This window comes from Lepidochelys olivacea (genome assembly GCF_965140295.1).
Source record: "Lepidochelys olivacea isolate rLepOli2 genome assembly, chromosome: 1".
Classification (NCBI taxonomy): domain Eukaryota; kingdom Metazoa; phylum Chordata; order Testudines; family Cheloniidae; genus Lepidochelys; species Lepidochelys olivacea.
The window spans coordinates 284,741,240-284,761,530 of record NC_140411.1 but is presented as its reverse complement, the minus strand read 5'-3'; the positions used below and the strand labels follow the sequence as shown (position 1 = coordinate 284,761,530).

At 42.6% G+C, this 20,291-nt stretch overlaps 1 protein-coding gene across 8 annotated transcripts in view; it reads right to left on the bottom strand.

Annotated features, from left to right (window-relative positions):
• The window catches only part of KCNC2 (potassium voltage-gated channel subfamily C member 2), a 139,436-nt gene that overhangs the window by 117,734 nt on the left and 1,411 nt on the right, over nt 1-20,291 (bottom strand). For all 8 annotated transcript variants that reach the window (XM_084640147.1, XM_084640143.1, XM_084640145.1 and 5 more), the window contains exon 2: nt 19,330-20,020. In XM_084640147.1, the coding sequence (XP_084496273.1) occupies nt 19,330-20,001 (672 nt within the window). In that variant the 5' untranslated portion in view covers nt 20,002-20,020. The remainder of the gene's footprint in view (nt 1-19,329; nt 20,021-20,291) is intronic.

Sequence of the window (20,291 nt, the reverse complement as noted above, 5' to 3'; positions counted from 1 at the left end):
TCAGGCCAGAAGGGACCATCATGATCATCTCGTCTGATCTGCTGTACATTGCAGGCCACAGAACCTCACCCACCCACTCCTGTAATAGACCCCTGACCGCTGGCTGAGTTACTGAAGACTTCAAATCATGACTTAAAGATTACAAGTCATAACAACCAATATAACCTTCAAGCTCCAAGATGATTACAAGGATGGCATTCCCACATGTGACCTGTGACCGAGTGTCAGAATGAATCTGTAGCTGAAAAGTGATTTCAGAAAGACAAACTAACAATAACAAGAGATTTTTGAAAATATAGATCTTCTTAATCAATTATAGGTGGAGCTGGTAGCACTGCCTATTGGGAAGTGTTGGGCAACTTTAACATTACAAGACCCAATTTTCAGTTGCTTGTAACTTTGCCAAATTTTAACCATTTGGCCTGAAATTGTCCATGTTGGGTGTCTGCCTCAGTGAGAGATTTTCTGGAAAATTTCAGCTGCAACGATTCATACATTTCCAAGAAAGAGACTAAAGTAAAATACAATTTCTTGCCTATGTTAAGAAATTCTGGTGATCTTTTCTTAGAACAGCTCTCATGCCGTCTGTGCTTTGGAGCAGAGACTTAAAATTTGGCAGGGGGTGGCCTCTGTATCAGAGTTTTTCTTTTGCAGTCCACATGAAAATCCTCCTAACTTTGGCCAAGCTATAAGCCTTTGAAAAACTCCAGTTTTTACATGCTCAGTAGAGACTTGCTACAGCTTTCCCAGCTAGATTCCCTGAAGATTCCCAGGACTCGGCAGGACTTTTCCTGCAACTGCAGCTCTGGGCTACTGTGGGCTATGTCTGGTCCTATGTTTAAATGGAAAGTGGGAAGGCTGTCTCTACTATGCTCTCAATGTCTCTCCCACAGACACACACTGAGACCAGGGCGCATGGAAGAGGAAGCTGCCTGATCCAAATGCAGTTGGACCTGTGGAAGGGGTAGGGCGAGGGGAGTAGTTTGGGTCAAGGAGCCTAGAGGGAAGACTGGGACTGGAGCCTGGTGGGGGGAATCAGAGGAAAACTGGGACTGGCTGAGCAAGGGAATTGGGACCCACTAAAGAAAAATTCAGGGGATGAGAAATGGAACCAGTGGGGCAGGATTGAGAGTGGATGAGGATCTGGGGGAAAAACTGGGGCTGGCTGGACAAGGATATTGTGATTGGCAATGGGAGAATGGGATGCGGAGGAGGAAGGGCAGATAGATCTGACAAGGAACCAGGATGTGGTGAGAGAACTGGAATTGGCTGGACAAATATACTAGTTTAATTGGAGGGGTGGGGGGGACAGACTGGATGAGGAACCCAAGGAGGGAAATGTGGACTGAGAGTCTGGGGATGAGAAATTTGGATGGGGGTGGGGAAGAAGTGACTGGAGGACAGAGAAATAGCTCAGATGAGGAGCTGGGAGGAGGGGGCCCGGAACTGGCTTGGCAAGAGACTAGGAACAAGGAACTGTGGGGTAGGGAGAACTAGGAATGGTTTGGAAAGGAGACGGAATGAAAAGGAGGGCAGGAGAAGAGTGGGACAGGGAATGGGGAAATGTAAAACTAGGACTTTCTGAGAAAAGAGACTAGGACTAGAAATCTGAGGAGTGGCGACTGGGAGAGGCTAGGTAAGGAGACAAGTATCAGAGTGGTAGCCATGTTAGTCTGTATTCACAAAAACAATGAGGAGTCCGGTGGCACCTTAAAGACTAACAGATTTATTTGGGCATAAGCTTTCATGGGTAAAAAACACACTTCTTCAGATGCATCTGAAGGTAAGGAGAATGGGACTGGAATGAGGAGCCAGGGTAGATCATTTCCTACCTTTTGAGTGTTTGAGTTTGCAACAATAATAATGTTCTTTTGTTGCAGTTTCTGTGCATCTCATGCTTATATTCTTAAACCTTAAGGCACAGATGAATATATTACCCCCAGCCTCCCATGAGAATGCATGATCCTTCCCCCAGAGGCAGAAACTCTATGCTGTACCTCATTTGACAAATGCCCTGACCTAGAGTCAGCTACTGAACCCACATGCTCCCTTATCTCAGGTACTTATATACCCTTCATTACTGTGGGTATCATTTTTAATTTTTTTTTATCCTCACAACACCCCAGCAATATAGGGAAGTACTATTACAGTTTCCCCATTTTATGGATAAGGAACTGAGGCATTATGAATTTTGTGGCAGAGCAAGGAATTAAACTTGTTCTCTGGACTCCCACACTAAACCTACCTCTGAACCATTCTTCCTCTCTGGCAAGCACCCTGTTCCAATCTCATTTCCTATCTTGACCAGACAAGCCTATCATGAGAGGAGGAGGAGGAGGAAGGGGGAAATCACCGTGAATTAAATGTTAACAATAGAATAGATGTTTTCATTTTTTCCCCTAAAAATATTAATCTGACAAAATTTCTACCCTAGGAAAGTGTATTTTAAAAATATCCTGTAACTTCACACAGACATATCATTTCAGACTCTCCAGCTTTCTGAAAAGTGACATTGTTCCATCCAACACAGCTTCCAGATACCTTCCCCTGCCGATAGGTGGTAAAATCACTACAAAAAGTAATGCCTGCATTCTCCCTTTTTGTGTACTGTTTAAATGTTGGTTTTCAGGTGTTTGTGGTTTTCTCTGTTCTGTATTCCCACAACAAAAGACAAATGTGCATATGCCAGGTTTGAGCTGTTCCTTTCTTTGTTTTGCAGCCTGGATATGGCATGTTATGACACCTTAAGTATGTACAATGAGTTTTCATTTTATTAGAAAACAACTTTATGAGCCAGGCCTCTATGCTGGAACTTCATCCAGTGAACGTGCTTGCTGTGTATCACCAGTTACAACAGTGGGAGCTGCATCCCTGGGACAGGTGCTTTTTCAGTATCTATTATAAATGAAAATAAATAAGATATAGGGTTTCATAGGGTTCTAGAGAAATTACTCTTAATAAACTACAGAGAAATATAACCTTTCTATAGGTTTATTTCAAACCACACTATAGAATTCTAAGCAGGGGTATAATTCTCTATTAAAATGTATAGGACGGTTTGAAATAAACCTATAGAAAGGATATTGTTCAGTATTAAATTTTATAGGGCTTTTCCATAAGGGTGGATACCAAAAAGCACTAGTGGAATAGTTTAATAAGAATATACTCCCAGAAGTGACATCAGTTGTGACTTCAGCAGTGATAACTGTGGGAGTGTATTATCAAACAGGTAAATTGTTCCTATCCTGATTTAATACTGGTTCATCAGAAAGTAAATCTTGACCCAAGTTTTCTAATGTTGGTCCTGATCCTGCAATTTACAACCTCCTGTTCTGTATAGACCCCACTGAAGTCAGTGAGACTCCCCATGTACATAAGGGTCTGCATATGCCTTGAAGATGCCTAGTTAAGCACTTTAATCAATGTACTGACCACCTGTGGCTCCCATTGAACTTAACAGGAATTTAAGTTGCTCAGTGTCACTTATTTAAGAGCCGAGGTAAAGGCATCCCAGCCAGAAAATGGTAGCCCTGGTCTTTGTATACAGTACTTTTAAAAAAAAAAATCAGGATTCTTTTTTCTGATTGTTGAGCTAGCAGAAAGTATGGCAGCAATTGATTATATTCTCTGCTGGGCTCCCCGAGGGTGCATGTCACAGGGTCAAATTTTCTGAAAACTCAAATTAAGATAGTAATTGACCAAATAATTCTCAAATTTATACTAAATTAATGGCATTTTTCATTATACCAAGGACAAAATCCTGCTTCACCTTTGTAAGCAATGAAAGGCTTTAATACAGCAGAGCTGCTGTGGTTCCAGTATTCAGGAGTTGGGGAGACTGAGAAGCCACATGGGGTTCTCAGCTCACTCTGGGTGCCACAGACAAGTGCTTCCTAGTAACATGGAGGAGGTTTGCAGATGGGAGGGTGTCCACTGTCAAAACTACAGGCCATATGAAAAGCAGATCAGCGGGACTACTACACAATTATAGCTCTGAGGCTAAACTAGCATGGTGAAGCAGCTCCACTGACACATCAAAGACCTGTGGATGATGGAAAGAGTTCCTTTCTTCAGCCACAAATGATGCTGGACAAATCTCACTTACCCAGCTCTTGTATTGGGGATGCGGATATGAACACAAAATGAGTTTTAAGAGCTTTGTAGGGCTTTTATTTGAATCCTGATTCAGGAAAGCTCTTCAGCACATGCCTGAGTCCATTCCTATTCAGGACAGCACTTAAGTACTTGCTTAGGTTTAAACACGTGCCCAAGTACCATTTACTTCAATGGGACTTAAGCATGAACTTAAGCACTTTCCTTAAGAGATATGCTTTCCTAAATCGGGGCTTAAAATTGCATATAATTTTTCCTTTCAATTTTTATTAAGATACAATACATGGAAGAAAGAAATGCTGCATTTATTAGCAAGTGTTGTCTAACAAAAATTACTTTAATCCAGCTGGGTGAAAAATATCCTGGTATTAAAGTGATAGAGCAAAGTGTTCACATGAACCACAAAAGCTCTATCTTAAAATAATGTTTGGGCTTTGACTCAAGACACACAAGCACAAGTCGATTCTGCTGACAAGTAGTCCTAAGGTCCTGGACACAGCCTCTTGTGTTAATGGCTTATAGCACAGACCACCAGAAGTAAGAATGATAAAGAGGAAACCTGCTTTAACATCTTAATCTACAGATTAAGAAAAAGGTATAAATACACAACTGCAGCTAGGAATTGAATGAGGCTCAGAGTTTCACCCTGTCACATTTCATACCTTTTCGTATGGTGTACACACTTGTCATGTTAACAACATACTTGGCTATACAGTAAGAGAATTACAGTGAAAAATTTCTCTGATTCATTTTATTTCACCATCCACTATAGCCACTCATTTCCACTGAATGCATCCGATGAAGTGAGCTGTAGCTCACAAAAGCTTATGCTCAAATTTGTTAGTCTCTAAGGTGCCACTAGTACTCCTTTTCTTTTTGCGAATACAGACTAACACGGCTGCTACTCTGAAACCTGTCACTATAGCCAAGATATTCACTGTCACCCAGGGGGTGGGGTTTTGCTTTGGAGGTTTTTGGCATGGGATGATGAGGAAACTACCACAATTATCTTGTGTTTTAGAATATAATTATTAGTAAATGTGAAGAAAACCTTCAATATTTGTTGACCTGCAATAATTGCTAATTCAAAATACAGTTCATGTACAATCAGTATCTACACAAAGCAGGCGATAAATACTCTCTCACACTGTTCTTAAAAGTTAGCCCTTCATATTTTAGGGAAAGCAGAAGTTACTTCAAAGAGCAGCATTCTCTCTCATATGAATTTGTCAGGATTCTAGTGTAGTGATGAACAATTCTCATAAAATTCAAAGCTAAAGTTGACTAAATCCACACATTCTCTAGAGACTAATGGAAACATTTCTTCTAATGAATGCCTGCGAGTTTTAAATTGTTTGAGTTTACAAAGCCATTGAAATTTTACTGGCTTTTCTTATCAATAACTGGTGTGTGCTATTAGCTTTACAAAGAAAAGCTGCTAATGCAGTGCTAATAAATTAAAAGGTAGCATTAACAATACACAGACATTTATAATAGCTATTGCTTATTGAACAGTAACAAAATGATTTGCTTTATACCAGTGATTCAGAATTGTTAAAAATTAAATATAGTCCGTTGGCCTTAACAGCTCAGCGGCTGGGCCAGATGCTGAAATGCAGGGGAGGGGTGATTCAGGAAGAATGGTTGGGCTTTTGTGCCTCAGTGGAGGCAATTTGTAAGCAACACTTACAATGTTCAATGAGACATTGGAACTCGGACCATGTTGCGGAGATCTGCAGCTTGTTATCTGCAGAATATAGGCTGGATTAGCTGCTTCCAAAATCCAATGAGTTCATTCAACAGAGAAAGGGGTACTTTTATAAAGACCCGCCTTCTCACTTAGAAGTCAGGGAAGTGAGGTTGAGCATGATAAAAGCTATAGCCCCATATGGATGAGCCTGCAAAATTTGAAAAAGTGCATGCATCATCTTCCCTAAAGCTATGAATGTCAACAGATAAAGGCTCATACAATACAGTATAAGATTTCTCTTGACATTATTTTTAATGGTTTTAGATTTAGCTTTATTTTGACAAACCAAAGTTATTAGACCATAGTTTTCTCTTCATTCTAGAGCCATAAAGCCACAGACTTGTCCATTTTCTATCTGAGGCTTAATTTTCTCATTTATCATTTTTTCTCATTCTACCCTGCATTTGTTCCATCATATAGGCATCAACATAGATATGCAATGACTTCTCAAAGAGGTCCTGTAGCTACAATGCATCAAACCTACTTTGTTGAATGTTCGTTGGTCAGTGCAACCTTAGCTTCATTTGCTTTTTCCTGAAATGAATGCTAAACAGCACTGCTTCTTCTGCAAGCAGGACAGATGTGTGGCCACCTTAGAAGCTGATATGAAAGAACCTTTTTTCCTGCTGTCAAAAGGCCAGTACAAATCTACAACATATACAGCGTTTCCCCAAAGCCTGATCTCCATCAATTCACTGATCTAGGGCGAGAGATGTCTGAAATGTATACACTCAGAAATGTCAGCTACTTAACCTAAGCATTTGCTTGTGCCTAGTAGAATATGCATCTAAACACCAGGGATGAAATACGGGCCCCACTGAAGTCAGGATTTCACCGCTGAGAGCTTTTGAAGTCCATCTGTTATATACACACACTCTTCAGTTGAAAAGTCCAACGTGAAACGTAGGGAAGGATTATCATAACACTAAGGAGAGGACTGAGCTTCCCACTTTAAAAAAAAAGAAAAAAATTAGTTGGAATTACAGGACTTGCTCTTTCAAGGAGCTGAACATTCAGACTCAGATCCACCAAAGCACTTAAGCATATGTTTAACTTCAAGCACAAGAGAAGCCCTATTGAAGTCAAAGGAACTACTCACATGCATAAGTGTTTTTCTGGATCAGAGCCAGGGTGCTCAGGATTGAACCCCCAATTCCCTTTGAAATCTATCATGCCATGAAATTTGGATGGAAAATCAAAAGGCGACTTTTTCCCTTGAACTTAAAGCACAGGGAAACTCCACCTCTCAAATGTGCATGGGAGATCAAACAGAAACCCTTGCCTGTCCTGTTGGAGCCTGACTCACTAGCTGGTGCACCCCCTTGTGGCTGGTTGTGGTGTAGCAGACTCTTCTTTTTACATCCCCTGCTGACAGCTGCTCTGCCTGTGGTCTGCTGCATCTTGTGACTTGACCCTCCAGCTGGGTCACATGTAGCCCCACCCCTTCAAGGGTAAACCAACAGTCCACCAAATAATAGTCTATCAACTTCAGATTTGGCCTTCAATCCAACTCCAGACTCACTAATCCCTAAACCTATCAGGGGGTTTCAATAGTCGTTACCCCTTGCAAAGGAGTTTCCAGTTCACCTCCCTCAGTGGACCGGTAGGGGAACCCAGACCCTCCCTCTCCTCTGGGTTCTGGTCCAGGGACCCTGAATCAGCAGCCCTGGCCTCACTGCACAGACTTCTTGCTGCCTCCCTGCACCACTTCCTATCTTGCTCTGTCCTGGGTCTTTGCCAAATCTTTCTCCCAGGGTCCCAGTGTATCAGCACCTCTCTCTCTAAATCTCTTTCACAGTCTCTCTGCAAAAAATATAAGACTACCCTGAAAAAAATAATTGTGTTTTTATGTTACTTCAGAATGTCTAATGGTGAAGTCTTCTCACGAGCTTTTATTAGCAATCTCTAGAAGCTCAAAATTACTTCTATCCTAAATTGTGCAGCAATCAAAGTTTAAGCTAATTCATACTAATATGCCTGTTTACTTAACAATGCACTTTATATATTCCTTAAGAATTTTCATCACTCCTTAAAGGCGAAATTTGTGATTAACAGGTGTCATATTAAATACTAGTTATTACATACTTGATTTCACTTAAACTTACACCAGACAGCCTATAAGAGATTAATATATTTTGTAGACATTTATATTATGAGAAATTAAACAGCCTAATCAAAGTGTGGTTAGAGGAAATTGTTCTTCCATCTATTTTAGATCACCTATCACCCTGATGCTTTCTCCAGTCTCCAAATTCTGTATCAGAGCAATGATGGCCACAGATGAAGAAAGACTCTGTTACAAAACTATTAGGAGCCCTGTCAATGCCTCTTTTATTGTAACAACACATGTCTGATTAGAGTTTCTCTCACCCTCTTTTTTTCCCCCACTATGCTTAACTTCCACGTCAGACATTCCCAAAGGTAATTCTCTGAAGGACAATTTTCTTAGCAGTACATTGAGTCCCAGTATCTCATTACTGTTTTTTTTTAAATCCCACACCTTATTCCAGTTCACAGGCTTAGCGTATCCTTGTACTATTGTTCAGCGCAATCATTCCAGTTTGATAGCAGTTGTTTCTGTAGTACAATTATTTCCTTAGGATATGAACTAAATAGCAAAAGAAAAGGTTATTTCTTATACAGTCAGTATGCTATACCTCATTATAGTCGTGCTGTTCTGAACCAGCAGCACAAAGTGTAAGGGACACACTCCACAGCTTGTTCAACAAGCAGACACACCAAATAATATGCTGTAGACTACTCTAATTACACAAATATACCCTTTAGAAACTACATTCATTTAAAGCAAAATTATATTGTGAAATATGTAAGGTACACAATATTAAGAACAAATATTACCATGTTATTATTCAGTACACAGTATTCATCACCATACTAAGAGAGACTACTCATCTGACTACAGAACTTTTCCAGTAGCATATCAGTGAGCTAGAACCATATGGTTAGAAGAGACCGCAAGGGTCATCTAGTCTAACCCTCTGCCAAGATGCTACTATGTACAATCCATCTAGCAGTACTGAAGAATCTGTACTAATGATGCCATACTCTAAAATGACAACAGTCTCAGCTCTATTAAACTGAATGTAGAAAAAATTCCAAATGAGCTTAAACTTACTGTCTGACCACTGGTTGTTTAGATCACCTCTTATAAATTAGGCAACAAATCTCATGATCTCATTAAATTAAAAAAAAATACAATTTTGCCATATACATATATACTCACACATGTTGGGGTATACAAACCCCACACTGGACAACAAGAGGTTAAGAAGCTGCTCTGGGCTCAGACAGGACTCCCCTGCAACACCTACAAGGCGTGCACAGGCTGGAGGAGGAGTTTAGAAATGGAGCAGAACAGCTCCCTTGTGGGCAGACCAGGGAAGAGAATCTGACAAGAGGGCTGACTGAAGGCAGGAGTTTCCCAGACAACCATTCCCTGAAGGCCCCTCCCTGAGGGAAAGGAGGGACAGATCCTGATACACCCTGAGAGGCTTCAGTGGAGAGAGAGCTGCCACACTGGGCCACAAGGAGGTGCCAGTGGTAAACTGACCCCTTCACACATTTATATATGTGATATGTGCATATACCCCCCCCCCCCGAAAGAAAAACTTACCTCTGTCAGGGAATAAGGTTTCATAAAAAAGAATTAGAAAATAAGAAACATCCCAGTGTTAATTCTCAGAAGCAAAGTAGAGTGTATGTATGATTGAACTGGAATCCCTACTGACTGTAGAAGGCTGTGATAAGAACAGACGCTGAATTAAACTGCCAGCATGAAAACCAAATGCATAGAAACATCCCAGAGCATTCCGACATCTTAAAAGGCAGAAAGAAAAACAACATGCAGTAATGGTATATAGCTGGATAATTTGCTTATCACTTATAATGTCATCTTTTTGGTCAAGGGTTCTCCAAAACAAGATGCAAATAGCAGAAACTTTGGTTTTGTGTAAGAGGTGACATTTTCATTGTTACAGAAGTTTAACTGAAGGAAACAAAGTGAAGTACTGTATTGCTTTTAAAATTGTTTTTAGTTACCAAGTACTAGCAATACATTTAAATTAAACAAATTGGTCGTAAGAAACAAAAGTGACTTCATGTTATCCTTTTTGTATAGGTATTTCCAACAGAATTAGCCTGTAGTTATCACAACCTTCTATGGCATATTTCATGGTAATGAAGTAAATAGCCCAAGTCACTTTTGTACTTAAATTTCTGTTTTATTTTGTTGACATTCATGATACTAAGTTTATTAATATTAACATATTTGTACATATTTCACAGCTTTATTTTTTCATCACTCAAAATTGTATCTGCTATATGAAAGGACTTAGTGCTACAGTCCTTACTCAGGTCAAACTCTCATTGAAGACAACAGGTGTTGTGTACAAATAAGGACGGTATGTTGAGCTGTAAGCTATTAGGATAAAAATCACGTAACAGAACCACTTAACATTGTTTTTTTGTACCTGTTTGATCACTATTTTGTGGGGGAGTTATGCTGCTATATAAATCCCCAACACCAGAGTTGTATACTGTAATTCTATATTAGATGAAAAGTTATAACCTAAATACATGTGTATTTCTAACATCATTACCAATGAAAAGTAAATTGCCAGAAAGAAAAACAAACAAGTTTCTGCATTGGCTATAAAAGCACATATATAAATCTCCTTGCCAGACACGTGCTATGAAGAGGTGTTAAATACAGAGGAGGACAAGGGAACACATCTCCCCATCATCTATTAAACAGAGAGAGAGAGAGCATTCCCTCTCCTCCCTCAAGATGACCTGGCCCCAGGGCTTTCCCTCTTCTCCACTCCATGAGGTAAGAAATGTGAAGTGTGAGCAACAGCAAGACCTGGTGTCTCTGGGGCTCCCAACTGACTTCACCAATGATAGAGCAGCAATAGTGCTTGATAGCTAGGAAGAACTAGTGTAACCCTCTTCTCTAAAATGCCTGTACAGTGCTTTGAATATATAAAGATCTATTATTAAAAGACCTCTCACTCCTCCTCCCCACCCCCTTTCCTGGTGTAAAAATGTAACTGGGAAAACGTTGCAGGAAGAGGAGGTCACACACAGGTGCTCCCTCTCCTCTCTTTAGTGGGCAAGGAAGGGAATCTGGGGCTGTCCATAAATTATATAACACATTAGGAGGTGAGTGGGTCCTTAATTTTGCATGTGTGTTTCAGTATTACAAAGAGGTACAAGGGGTGGGTGGGTCTTGAAAGTCACCCCCCAAAAGTGTTAATTTACAGACAGCCCTGGACAGAGAAATGTTATGCAAAATATCTTAAGATCTTCTAAATGCAGGAAACTGCATTAGGGATTTCAGAATTGTCTGACCTCTCACTTTTCTGTGTCATGCATCAATACAGATTTTCCATCCTGGTAGAAATTGGAAAAGGTAGCACCAGGGAGGTGCCTCTGCTGAGTTCCTCATTCTGCACACCCACATACTCACACAACCTTCTTTTCAGCTGGCTATGGGGCAGCTTAAGGGTACAAACACCTGTCAGATACATTTCTTCTTGTGTTCCCATTCTCTTTTCCTGGCTGCATCCTGTTGACCATATGAAGATGCAACACTGTGCCAGCACATAGTATTGAGACCTATCACAACAGCCACCAAAACTGGGGAGGGTCTTCTTCCTGCCTTAATCTACTTCAGCCATTCCATCTAAATGATTATTCTTCTTCAAAGTAACTATTATTCTGTGATTTAAATATTTACAAGGTCTAAATACAAGAGATAGCCTTTTATTAACTAAAAAAAAACAGAACACAATTTTGTCTAATAGATTACCCAAGTGAAAATAAATCTCACACTGTACTATCATCAGCTGTGTAGGTGAGTGCACATATTTTGGGCTAACTTCTGCTTTCAGTTAAACCAATGTAAATTCACAAATCCATTGACCTCACTGGATTTTCTTCAGATTATTCCAGAGTAACTGAGACTTGAATTTGGCCACATGCATGCAGATATAAAATCTTCTGTTTCTGAAATGGACAGGACAGGTCATCTGTGTGGCATTTATGTCAGAACCAAGGCAAAATGCTTTTCTAAGATGAATAAGTTGGAGAGAGAGAATATTTGCAGTGGAAACAGGAAGTCAGGAGCTGGCTTGTTTCCATGGAAACAAGAGCAGCAGCAGGCAGAAAAGCTGTAGAAAGAAGGCAGAAGTTAGGCAGGCAGAAATCACTCTTATTTTACCTTATTGATATGATGGTACAAACAAACAGATACCAGCCAAATTTAGGGTAGGCCAAATCAGCAGTTGCTAGGTAGTTTATTAAGCAACAATTGTCAGCCAAGCCTTCTAACAGACATTCTCAAGCTATTGCCGTAGTGTTGTAATAGTATTCCAGAAGATAACTAGTAAGAGTCATCTACAACATGATTTAATCAGCCCTTGGGGGTACAGTAATCTGTTGGCTAGTTGTAAATTGTTATAATACTGCTGCATAAAGTACAATTCTTCCTGTTGCTTTAAAAGCACCAACTGTCCCTACACTCTAAATATTTCAAATAGAATGGTTAGGTCTAGCTAATTTAATCTAATGTATTGTTTTCCCACTAAATAAAACAAAACTAGCATTTTCCTTACTAGAATGACCAAAAAAAAAAAACTCTCAATTTCTGTATGATCCTTTTTATTTCAGTAGAATTCTTCTGTAATCATTTCCAGATGGAAGAGGGCTATATGATTCATAAGAGCTCAGAAGGTAACATCTGAAAATATATTTGTTTCAGTTGCAGAAGAAATCAATAATTTGATATTAGAAAGGTTTTTCTGCCTTTTTAAGAACACAGATAAGTTCTGAACCTTTGTTTCCTTCCAAGTGAATATTCTGAGTTGAACATTTTCTTTTTTACTCCGTCATATTTCCTTACTCCTCCTCTCACCATGTTTCAATCGGATTAGGCCAGCAATTTTACTTCCAGAATCAACATTTGTAAAAGCTTCATACGTCATTAACAGCCTAACCTAAGGATATAACTAGCACAATTTCCAAGGGTATTCAGTTGCCTTATTATAGATTAGACACCTCCCAAAAGTGAGACCAATTCATCAAATAAAGAATCTAGATACTCTTACAGCGATGCCATTAATAACAGGGCTACCTCATATACCTTATAGCCAGTGGACTTTAGCATTTTGAAGTGAGTCTACAAAACAATACTTGTCTAGGGGTGGCGAGTTATATGGGCCCGTGGTGCCCGTGCTCCAGCAAATTCAGGGCACGGAGGCCTGGCTCCACCAATGTTCGGGGCCAGGTCTCTCCCCTGGCCCTGCCTGTCACCCCGCGTGCCTCCCCCAGAGCATTGCCCAGCCCTGCCTGCTGCCCCCACACACCTCCCCTGGAGCGTTCCTGCCTGTGCCCTGGGCAGCGGGTGGCTGCCCTGCCGCTCCATGCTGCGCTCCCTTGCCGGCCGCTGCCAGCTACAAAAGGGAGCAGCACCACTTGCGGAGGCAGGACGGGAGGAGGCACACACACATAATGGCAGCCCTCCTCTCCCTCTGGCACCCACCACGGGGGGAAGTGAGGGGGCTTCCTGGACCTGAGAGGGACCCAGCCCCTAGGAGCACGTGCAGTGACGGTGCCGGGTGAGTGTGCTCCCAGCAGGGAGAGGGCTGGAGGGACTGTGTAGTCCCCTCTGGCCCCAGCCTTGGGGCAGCCTGCCTGGACCTCAAACTCCTCATCCCCAGCCCCGCCCCACCCCAGAGCCTGCACTCTCAGCCAGAGCCCTCACCCCCCTGCACCCCAACCCTCTGCTCCAGTCCTGAGCCCCCTCCTGCACCATGAATCCCTCATCCCTGGCCCCACCCTGCAGCCCTCACCACTGCACCCCAACCCTCTGCCCTAGCCCTGAGCCCTTTCCACACCCCAAACCCACTTATCCCCAGCCAGAGACTTCATCCCCCCACACCCCAAACCCCTCATCCCCACCACCACCCCAAAGCCCTTACCCCCAGCCAGAGCCCTCATCCCCTTATACCTCACACGTGCAATATAGGGAAACTGTACTGTTTCCAGTCCATTTTTACATTATTTTAAAATATATATCAGCTTACAAGGCAGTGGGGGGGCGGGACTTAGACCCATTCTGGGCCCCACCAAAAATTATGCAAACCTGCTGCCCCTGTACACGTCTCCTCTCCCATCTTGCTCAATGTAACTAATTCCTACCCAGTACAGTCACATCACAATGCTTGAGGATTAGTGAGATAAGTCTTTGAAGTTTAACTGACTAATTTTATATTAAAGTGTGGGATCTTCACAACTCCCATCCCACTTCAGCAAGAGTGCTGGCAGAGATACCAATTTTTTTTTCTAAAGTTCTGCAAGGGGCAGTTGTCCAGATGGACCTACAGGTTGCAAGGACCCTCAGAAGTTTTTGCATACCAGTGCCTATTAGCACTTCATAAATGTTACCTAATTAGCTGTCATAACCCTCCCCACTGCGAAGCAGGCAAATATTATTTTCTCTATTTTAGAGATAAGGAAACTAAGGGTTATCTGACTTGACTACAGCTACAGAAGGTTAGGATTAGAATGTAAAGGGCCTTACATATAGTACCATATTTAGTGAAACAGGCCATGCTGATTGTGGCATTATTCAACTACCCCATTTTGCAGCTACTGTCCCCACAACTGTGAATGAACTTATGGTCTTCTCAAAAAATGAGGGGTATGTGGCCACAGTTTTTATAGACCCTAAGGCCAGCTCTGAAAACCCATAGTGGGGACTGAATAACCCAGGATGTTTCTGAAAAATAAGTAAAAAACCCTAATGATCTGTTTACATAGCACCACATATTCAAGATTATATTTCAAAAGAAAATGGACTTGAAAATTTACTTGGTTTTAAACATGAAATCTGAAACTAACCCTGGCATTTGTAAGTCCCTGTTGGAGCTGGGAGTGTCTGATAACTAAAAGCTTCCTGGGTCCCAAAGGCTGGTTCTGTTTGAACTCCTTCAAACCCAGCATTTAATTTTGACTCAAATATTTCCTTATAAATTTTTCAGATTTATCTTTGCAATTTGCTCTTCTTGACTGCAATTGATACTTTACACTTATATAGCAATTGCCTCCTATTTACAAATGTGAATTAGTGTAAAGTAATTTACAAATATGAATTAATTAGGCCTCATAATACACTTGATAGGGATAATACCTATCTCACAGATGGGGAAACCAAGGCACAGATGTGTTAAATGACTAGTCCTTTCTATGCTAGTGTCTTAGCATAATGTCTTCTTATATGTACATGACAGTATTTTGCAAAGTGCTGTTTTGTGAATGATTTCTCTATTACTTATGTCTGGAGTGAAAGAAAAATGTTCGAAAAGAGAACCACAGTAGGAAAAGTTGCACAGATATGGAAATTTTGAAATAAGTTATTTTATGTAACCCATTTAAAAGATATCATGTGTTTATCACATTTTATATCTGTAGAGTGGCAGGAATGATACTGATCATTCTCTACCTTGCAACATATCTGGATCTCTTTAAAAAACCAAAACAAAATCAAAACCCCACCACCACCACCATTTTGGACATGTGAGTTCTTAAGGAACATCAGCTAATATATCAATAGTTTCTCATTCTTAAGTCATTTAACAGAATATTGAAAAAATAGGTAATAAATCTCAGTTACCATCTGAATATGATTAAAGTTGAAGATTTTTAGAATCATAAATAGAGACAAATGCCTCTTTCATCATCAAACTAGTTATTTCCACTATTTACATAACATCATTTGATGGTCTTGCTAGAATCTCTCTCTCACACACACACACCACAACAGGTTACCATGACAACTTATATTCGAATTTCTATAAATTTCTATTTTTAGAGATCACAGTTTAGAAATCACAAATCATAAATATTAAGTGCTATCCTGTTAATCAAAATAAAGAAAATGCCAGTTTTCTTCTTTGTCATATTTCAGAAAATTGAAATCACTCAAATTAAATAGGACAATAATCCTAAAAATACTAGCGATTATGAACATTTAACACTAAGTGTCTCTATAATCTGAGATAAATGGTTCATGAGTCAATAAAATAGACTACAATGCAAGGTATGAAATCCTGGCCCCACTGAAGTCAATGGGAGTTTTGCAACTGTGGAGCCAAGATTGCACCCAAAATGTTTATAGATTTTACACATCATTTATTTGAGTTTACACAAACTATTATTGCATTTATCAGAAGCGACAGAAAGCTATCTTTGTTTCTGGAAAGACAGCATCTAAATTGGCAATAGCATTTCAGTTCCACAATAAGGTTGCCATCACTTAGAGTCTTACACTATGTCTACGTTGCCAAAAAAAAAAAAACACACCCAACGCAGTCAGTCAGTCTCTGAGCCCAGATCAACTGACTCAGGCTCATCGGACTCACATTATGGGGGCTAAAAATAGCAGGGCAGATGATCCTGCTTGGACTCTGATACCTTCTCCCCTCACTGAGTTTCAAAGCCCAGGCTCCAGCCCAAGTGGGAACCTCTACATTACTATTTTTAGCCCATAGCATTAGCCCTGTGAACAATAGCCTTAATTCACCCAGGCTCTGAGACTCACTGCCACGAGTGTTGTGGGTTTTGTTGTTGTTTTGTTTTCAATCTTGACCTAGAGAATCATAATTTAAGACCAGAAGGAACCAATAGATCATCTTGTCTGACCTCCTGTATGTCACAGGCCATCAATGCCACTCAGCACCCACATACTAAACCCCACAACAGAAATGAGATCAAAATATTACAGCCCACAGGAGACTAGGCTATTACGAACCACAGGCAGAGAATATACAGGGCCGAGGTGTACCAGTGCCTGAGTTGCCCAAAGTGGCAACGGGATGGTTAAGTGAAAGTGTTCATTAGGTGTTCACTAGCACTTAGACACAAAATTATTTTCTTCTCTGAAAGCCACTAGCAATTCACAAAGTGACCTTCTTAGCAGAAAGGTTACCATAAACAGTTGCAGCCTTGAATGTAGTTATAGCTCTAGCTATGGGCTTATTCACTTCAGTATTAAGCAGCCAGTCAGAAATCAAATTCAAAACTAGTTTTTAAATCTACAGAGAAGTAAATGCAGTCTCTCCTATAACATTAATATGAGCAGATTACAATGTTATGTTACAATATAAATGCACAGTTCATTTTTAAGACTCAACAAATCCACTAATATCAACCAAACAACTAATGATAAAGTGTTCTGGTCCATAGTATTGAAAGATAGGATTGAGGAATGCAAGCGAATCAAAAATATGTGAAGGAACCTTTGTACTATGGCTCAATTATAGCCAGCATTTGCCTTTCCACGTTTCTCTTGGCGTCTTCCATTTAACCTTTACTCCATATTTGTCAGCTCTCTGGCAAAGAATGTTGGAAAGTCTCCAAAAAAAACAAACAACCCCACTACAGATTCAATACATAGTTAAAAGGAAAATGTAGGTAATGAATATTCTGAAGATGTTTTCCAATGGCATTTTGATGAAGACGGGTATTAGTCTGACATCTAGAACACATTCTACTTTTAAAATAATATTGCTGAAATGTTATAATGTGTGTGGGTATGTCCCATTAGTAAGCAACCATAGGAATTTATTCCATTATCATTAATCCTCTATTATATTTTATTTCAGTATTATCTGAAGCCAGTGGCACAGGAAAAGTGAACTGCTACACAAGCTTTGATTCCTTGGAGAATGCTACCAATCAGCGAAGAACAGGAGTGACTGGGGAGCCTCAGAGCAGCTGGGAGAAATGCACCTCCTGCGTGGCTAGTTTCTCCTCTCACTAAAGACCCAATCCTACCCGCATTTGAGTCAGTAGGCATTAACCCATTAACTTCATTAATGGGAGCTGGATCAGGCCCTAAAATATGATTCAGCAACATACTTAACTACATGCTTAATTTTACAAAGATGAGTAATCCTATTGAAGTCAATGGGACTACTCCCACAGTTAAGTTAAACATAGTTGTAAGTATTTGCAGAATGAGGCCCAAGTTTGAACTCTTCAGAAGAAATCCTGATAAGTGTTTTGCAAAACACTTATTCCACTTGCATAAAACAAAACCACTTGTATTTATAACAAACTCAAAAGGAAGAAATTGTTTCGGGGAGGTTGTTGTGGAAGGGGGGGTTAAAAAGTTTAAACCTGGAAAAGCCTCCATTTCTTTTTCTTCAAAAACTGCACCTGATTTCCTTACCAGAAGGAACTCCAGAGGCTTAATTAGGCTCAAAGCCACAGGTCAGACAGTGAATCCGCATGGTGATTGAATAAGAAACAAAAATATGAGACTAAAATCAGGGTCTCACTTAAAAACAGAAAATAATCTGTGGCAAAATCCTAACCTCCAGTCTAAATCAAGATAACTTAGTAAAATCACTTACTGCCTCAGAATTGTGTCCTGGATCACAGAATAAATAAGGGTCACCCTCAGAAATCAAGGACTAATCCAAAGACTAGAGTGAATCAGGATCCCCCTCTGTCACACACATGTTAAACTATGATCACCCTCAGATCCAGACACCAAAGCAAGGAGAGAACAAAGGACACCCTCACAAATCACAGGGAGCAAGTCACCCTCACTTCCCTATTAACACAGTGTCACCCCAAAAATCAAAGCCTGAGCAAGGTGGAGGAGAATGAGTCAGAGTCACTCCCTAGCAGGGTCCAGATCCTGCTACTCTTGTGAGTATCTATAGACAGCCTTTGGTCAACTCATCCCCACATCAATCTCTCCAGGGGACCAGGGACAGATTTAGGGTTACATACACCCCAACACACACACACCAGGAGTCAGTGGTACCCCCTTGCACAAAACCCCTCCGGGGTCCAGTGACTGAGGCAGGGTGCCCCCCTTCGTCTCAGAGGACCAGGCCCTGAGTTAGGTTCCACACACTCACACCCCACCCCAGGGGACCAGGGCCTGAACTGGGGTTCCCCCCACACACACACAGGGAAGCCAGAAGCTGAGCAAGGGTCACCCCTCCTCCACATACACAAACACCCTGGGGGACCAAGGGCTGAGGCAGGGGGACCAAGGGCTGAGGCAGGATCATTCCCCCACTTGGGTTGCCAACCCTCCAGGATTGGCCCGGAGTGTCCAGGAATTAAAGATTAATCTTGAATTCAAGATTATATCATGTGATGAAATCTCCAGGAATCCATCCCAGCAAAATTGACAACCCTCCCCAACACACACAAGGGGGGGGTAAGTCAAGTCACCCCCACAGGGGAAGGAGCTGAGGCAGGGTCACTCCCCCACGCCGCCCCACGGCTCAGGGGCTGGGGCAGGGTCACGCCCCCAAGGGCTCAGGGGCAGGGGCACGCCCCGCCCCGCCCCACACACACACGCGCGCCCCGGGCTGGGGGGCTGGGGCAGGCCCCGGGACTCGGCGCCGGGGTCGCTCTCTCACCCTGGCGGCCCGGGAGGAGTAGGGGTCCTCGAAGAGCGCCCACACCCGGGGCTGCAGCCGTCTCCAGCGCCCGCCCCCGCCGTCGGGGGGCCCGGCCGCCGCCCCCACGTCCTCGATGCCCAGCCTCTTGGCGGCCAGGTCGTCGTCGTCGCCGTCGAGCGGCGGCTCCCCGCTGATGAGGTCGGGGGTCTCGAAGATGTCGAGCGCCTCCTCGGCGTCGCGGTGCTGGCGGTAGGTCATCCAGCAGCAGGGCTCCACGTCGGTCTCGTCGATGCCCCAGAAGGCGAGCTCCTCCTCGAAGAGCGGCCCGCACACGTCGGCCGGGCAGTGCAGCTTGCCCGTGCGGTAGTAGTTGAGCACGTAGGCGAAGACCCCCGGGTGCCGGTCGAAGAAGAACTCGCTGGGGCCGCCGCTGTTCCGGGGGCTGCCGCCGCTGCTGGCCTCCCGGCCGCCGCCCGGCACCCGCGGGGGCAGGGTGAGGGGAGGCGGTGGCGGGGCAGTGGGCGGCGGCGGCGGCGGCGGCTCTTCCCCGCCCGAGGACTCGCTCTGGAACTCGCAGGCGAGTAGGGCCAGCCGGGTCCCCGGCAGGGTCTTCAGCGTGCTCCGGTAGGTCTCGTGCCGGGTGCCCCCCACGTTGAGGATCACCCTCTCGTTATCCTCGAGCTTTCCCATCTCTCTGGGTCAGACATGACTGGGGGGACAGACAGACAGACCCGTCAGCGTGAGACCAGTAGGGACTGGAGGAAAGATGGGAAATGGGAGGGGGGCTAGGGAGCCTGATTCTCTTGAAATCACTTTCTACCTCCTACCCCCTTACACGAAAATGCCCCACTGCAGCCCGCATCTTCCCTGCTCTTTACCCTCCTCCCATCTCCTGCGCCCGCCACCTAGATCGACCCTTCCTCTCTTCCCCAACTTGCCACCTTTCCCTCCACCACTATGAGCCAGATCTCCAGAACTGC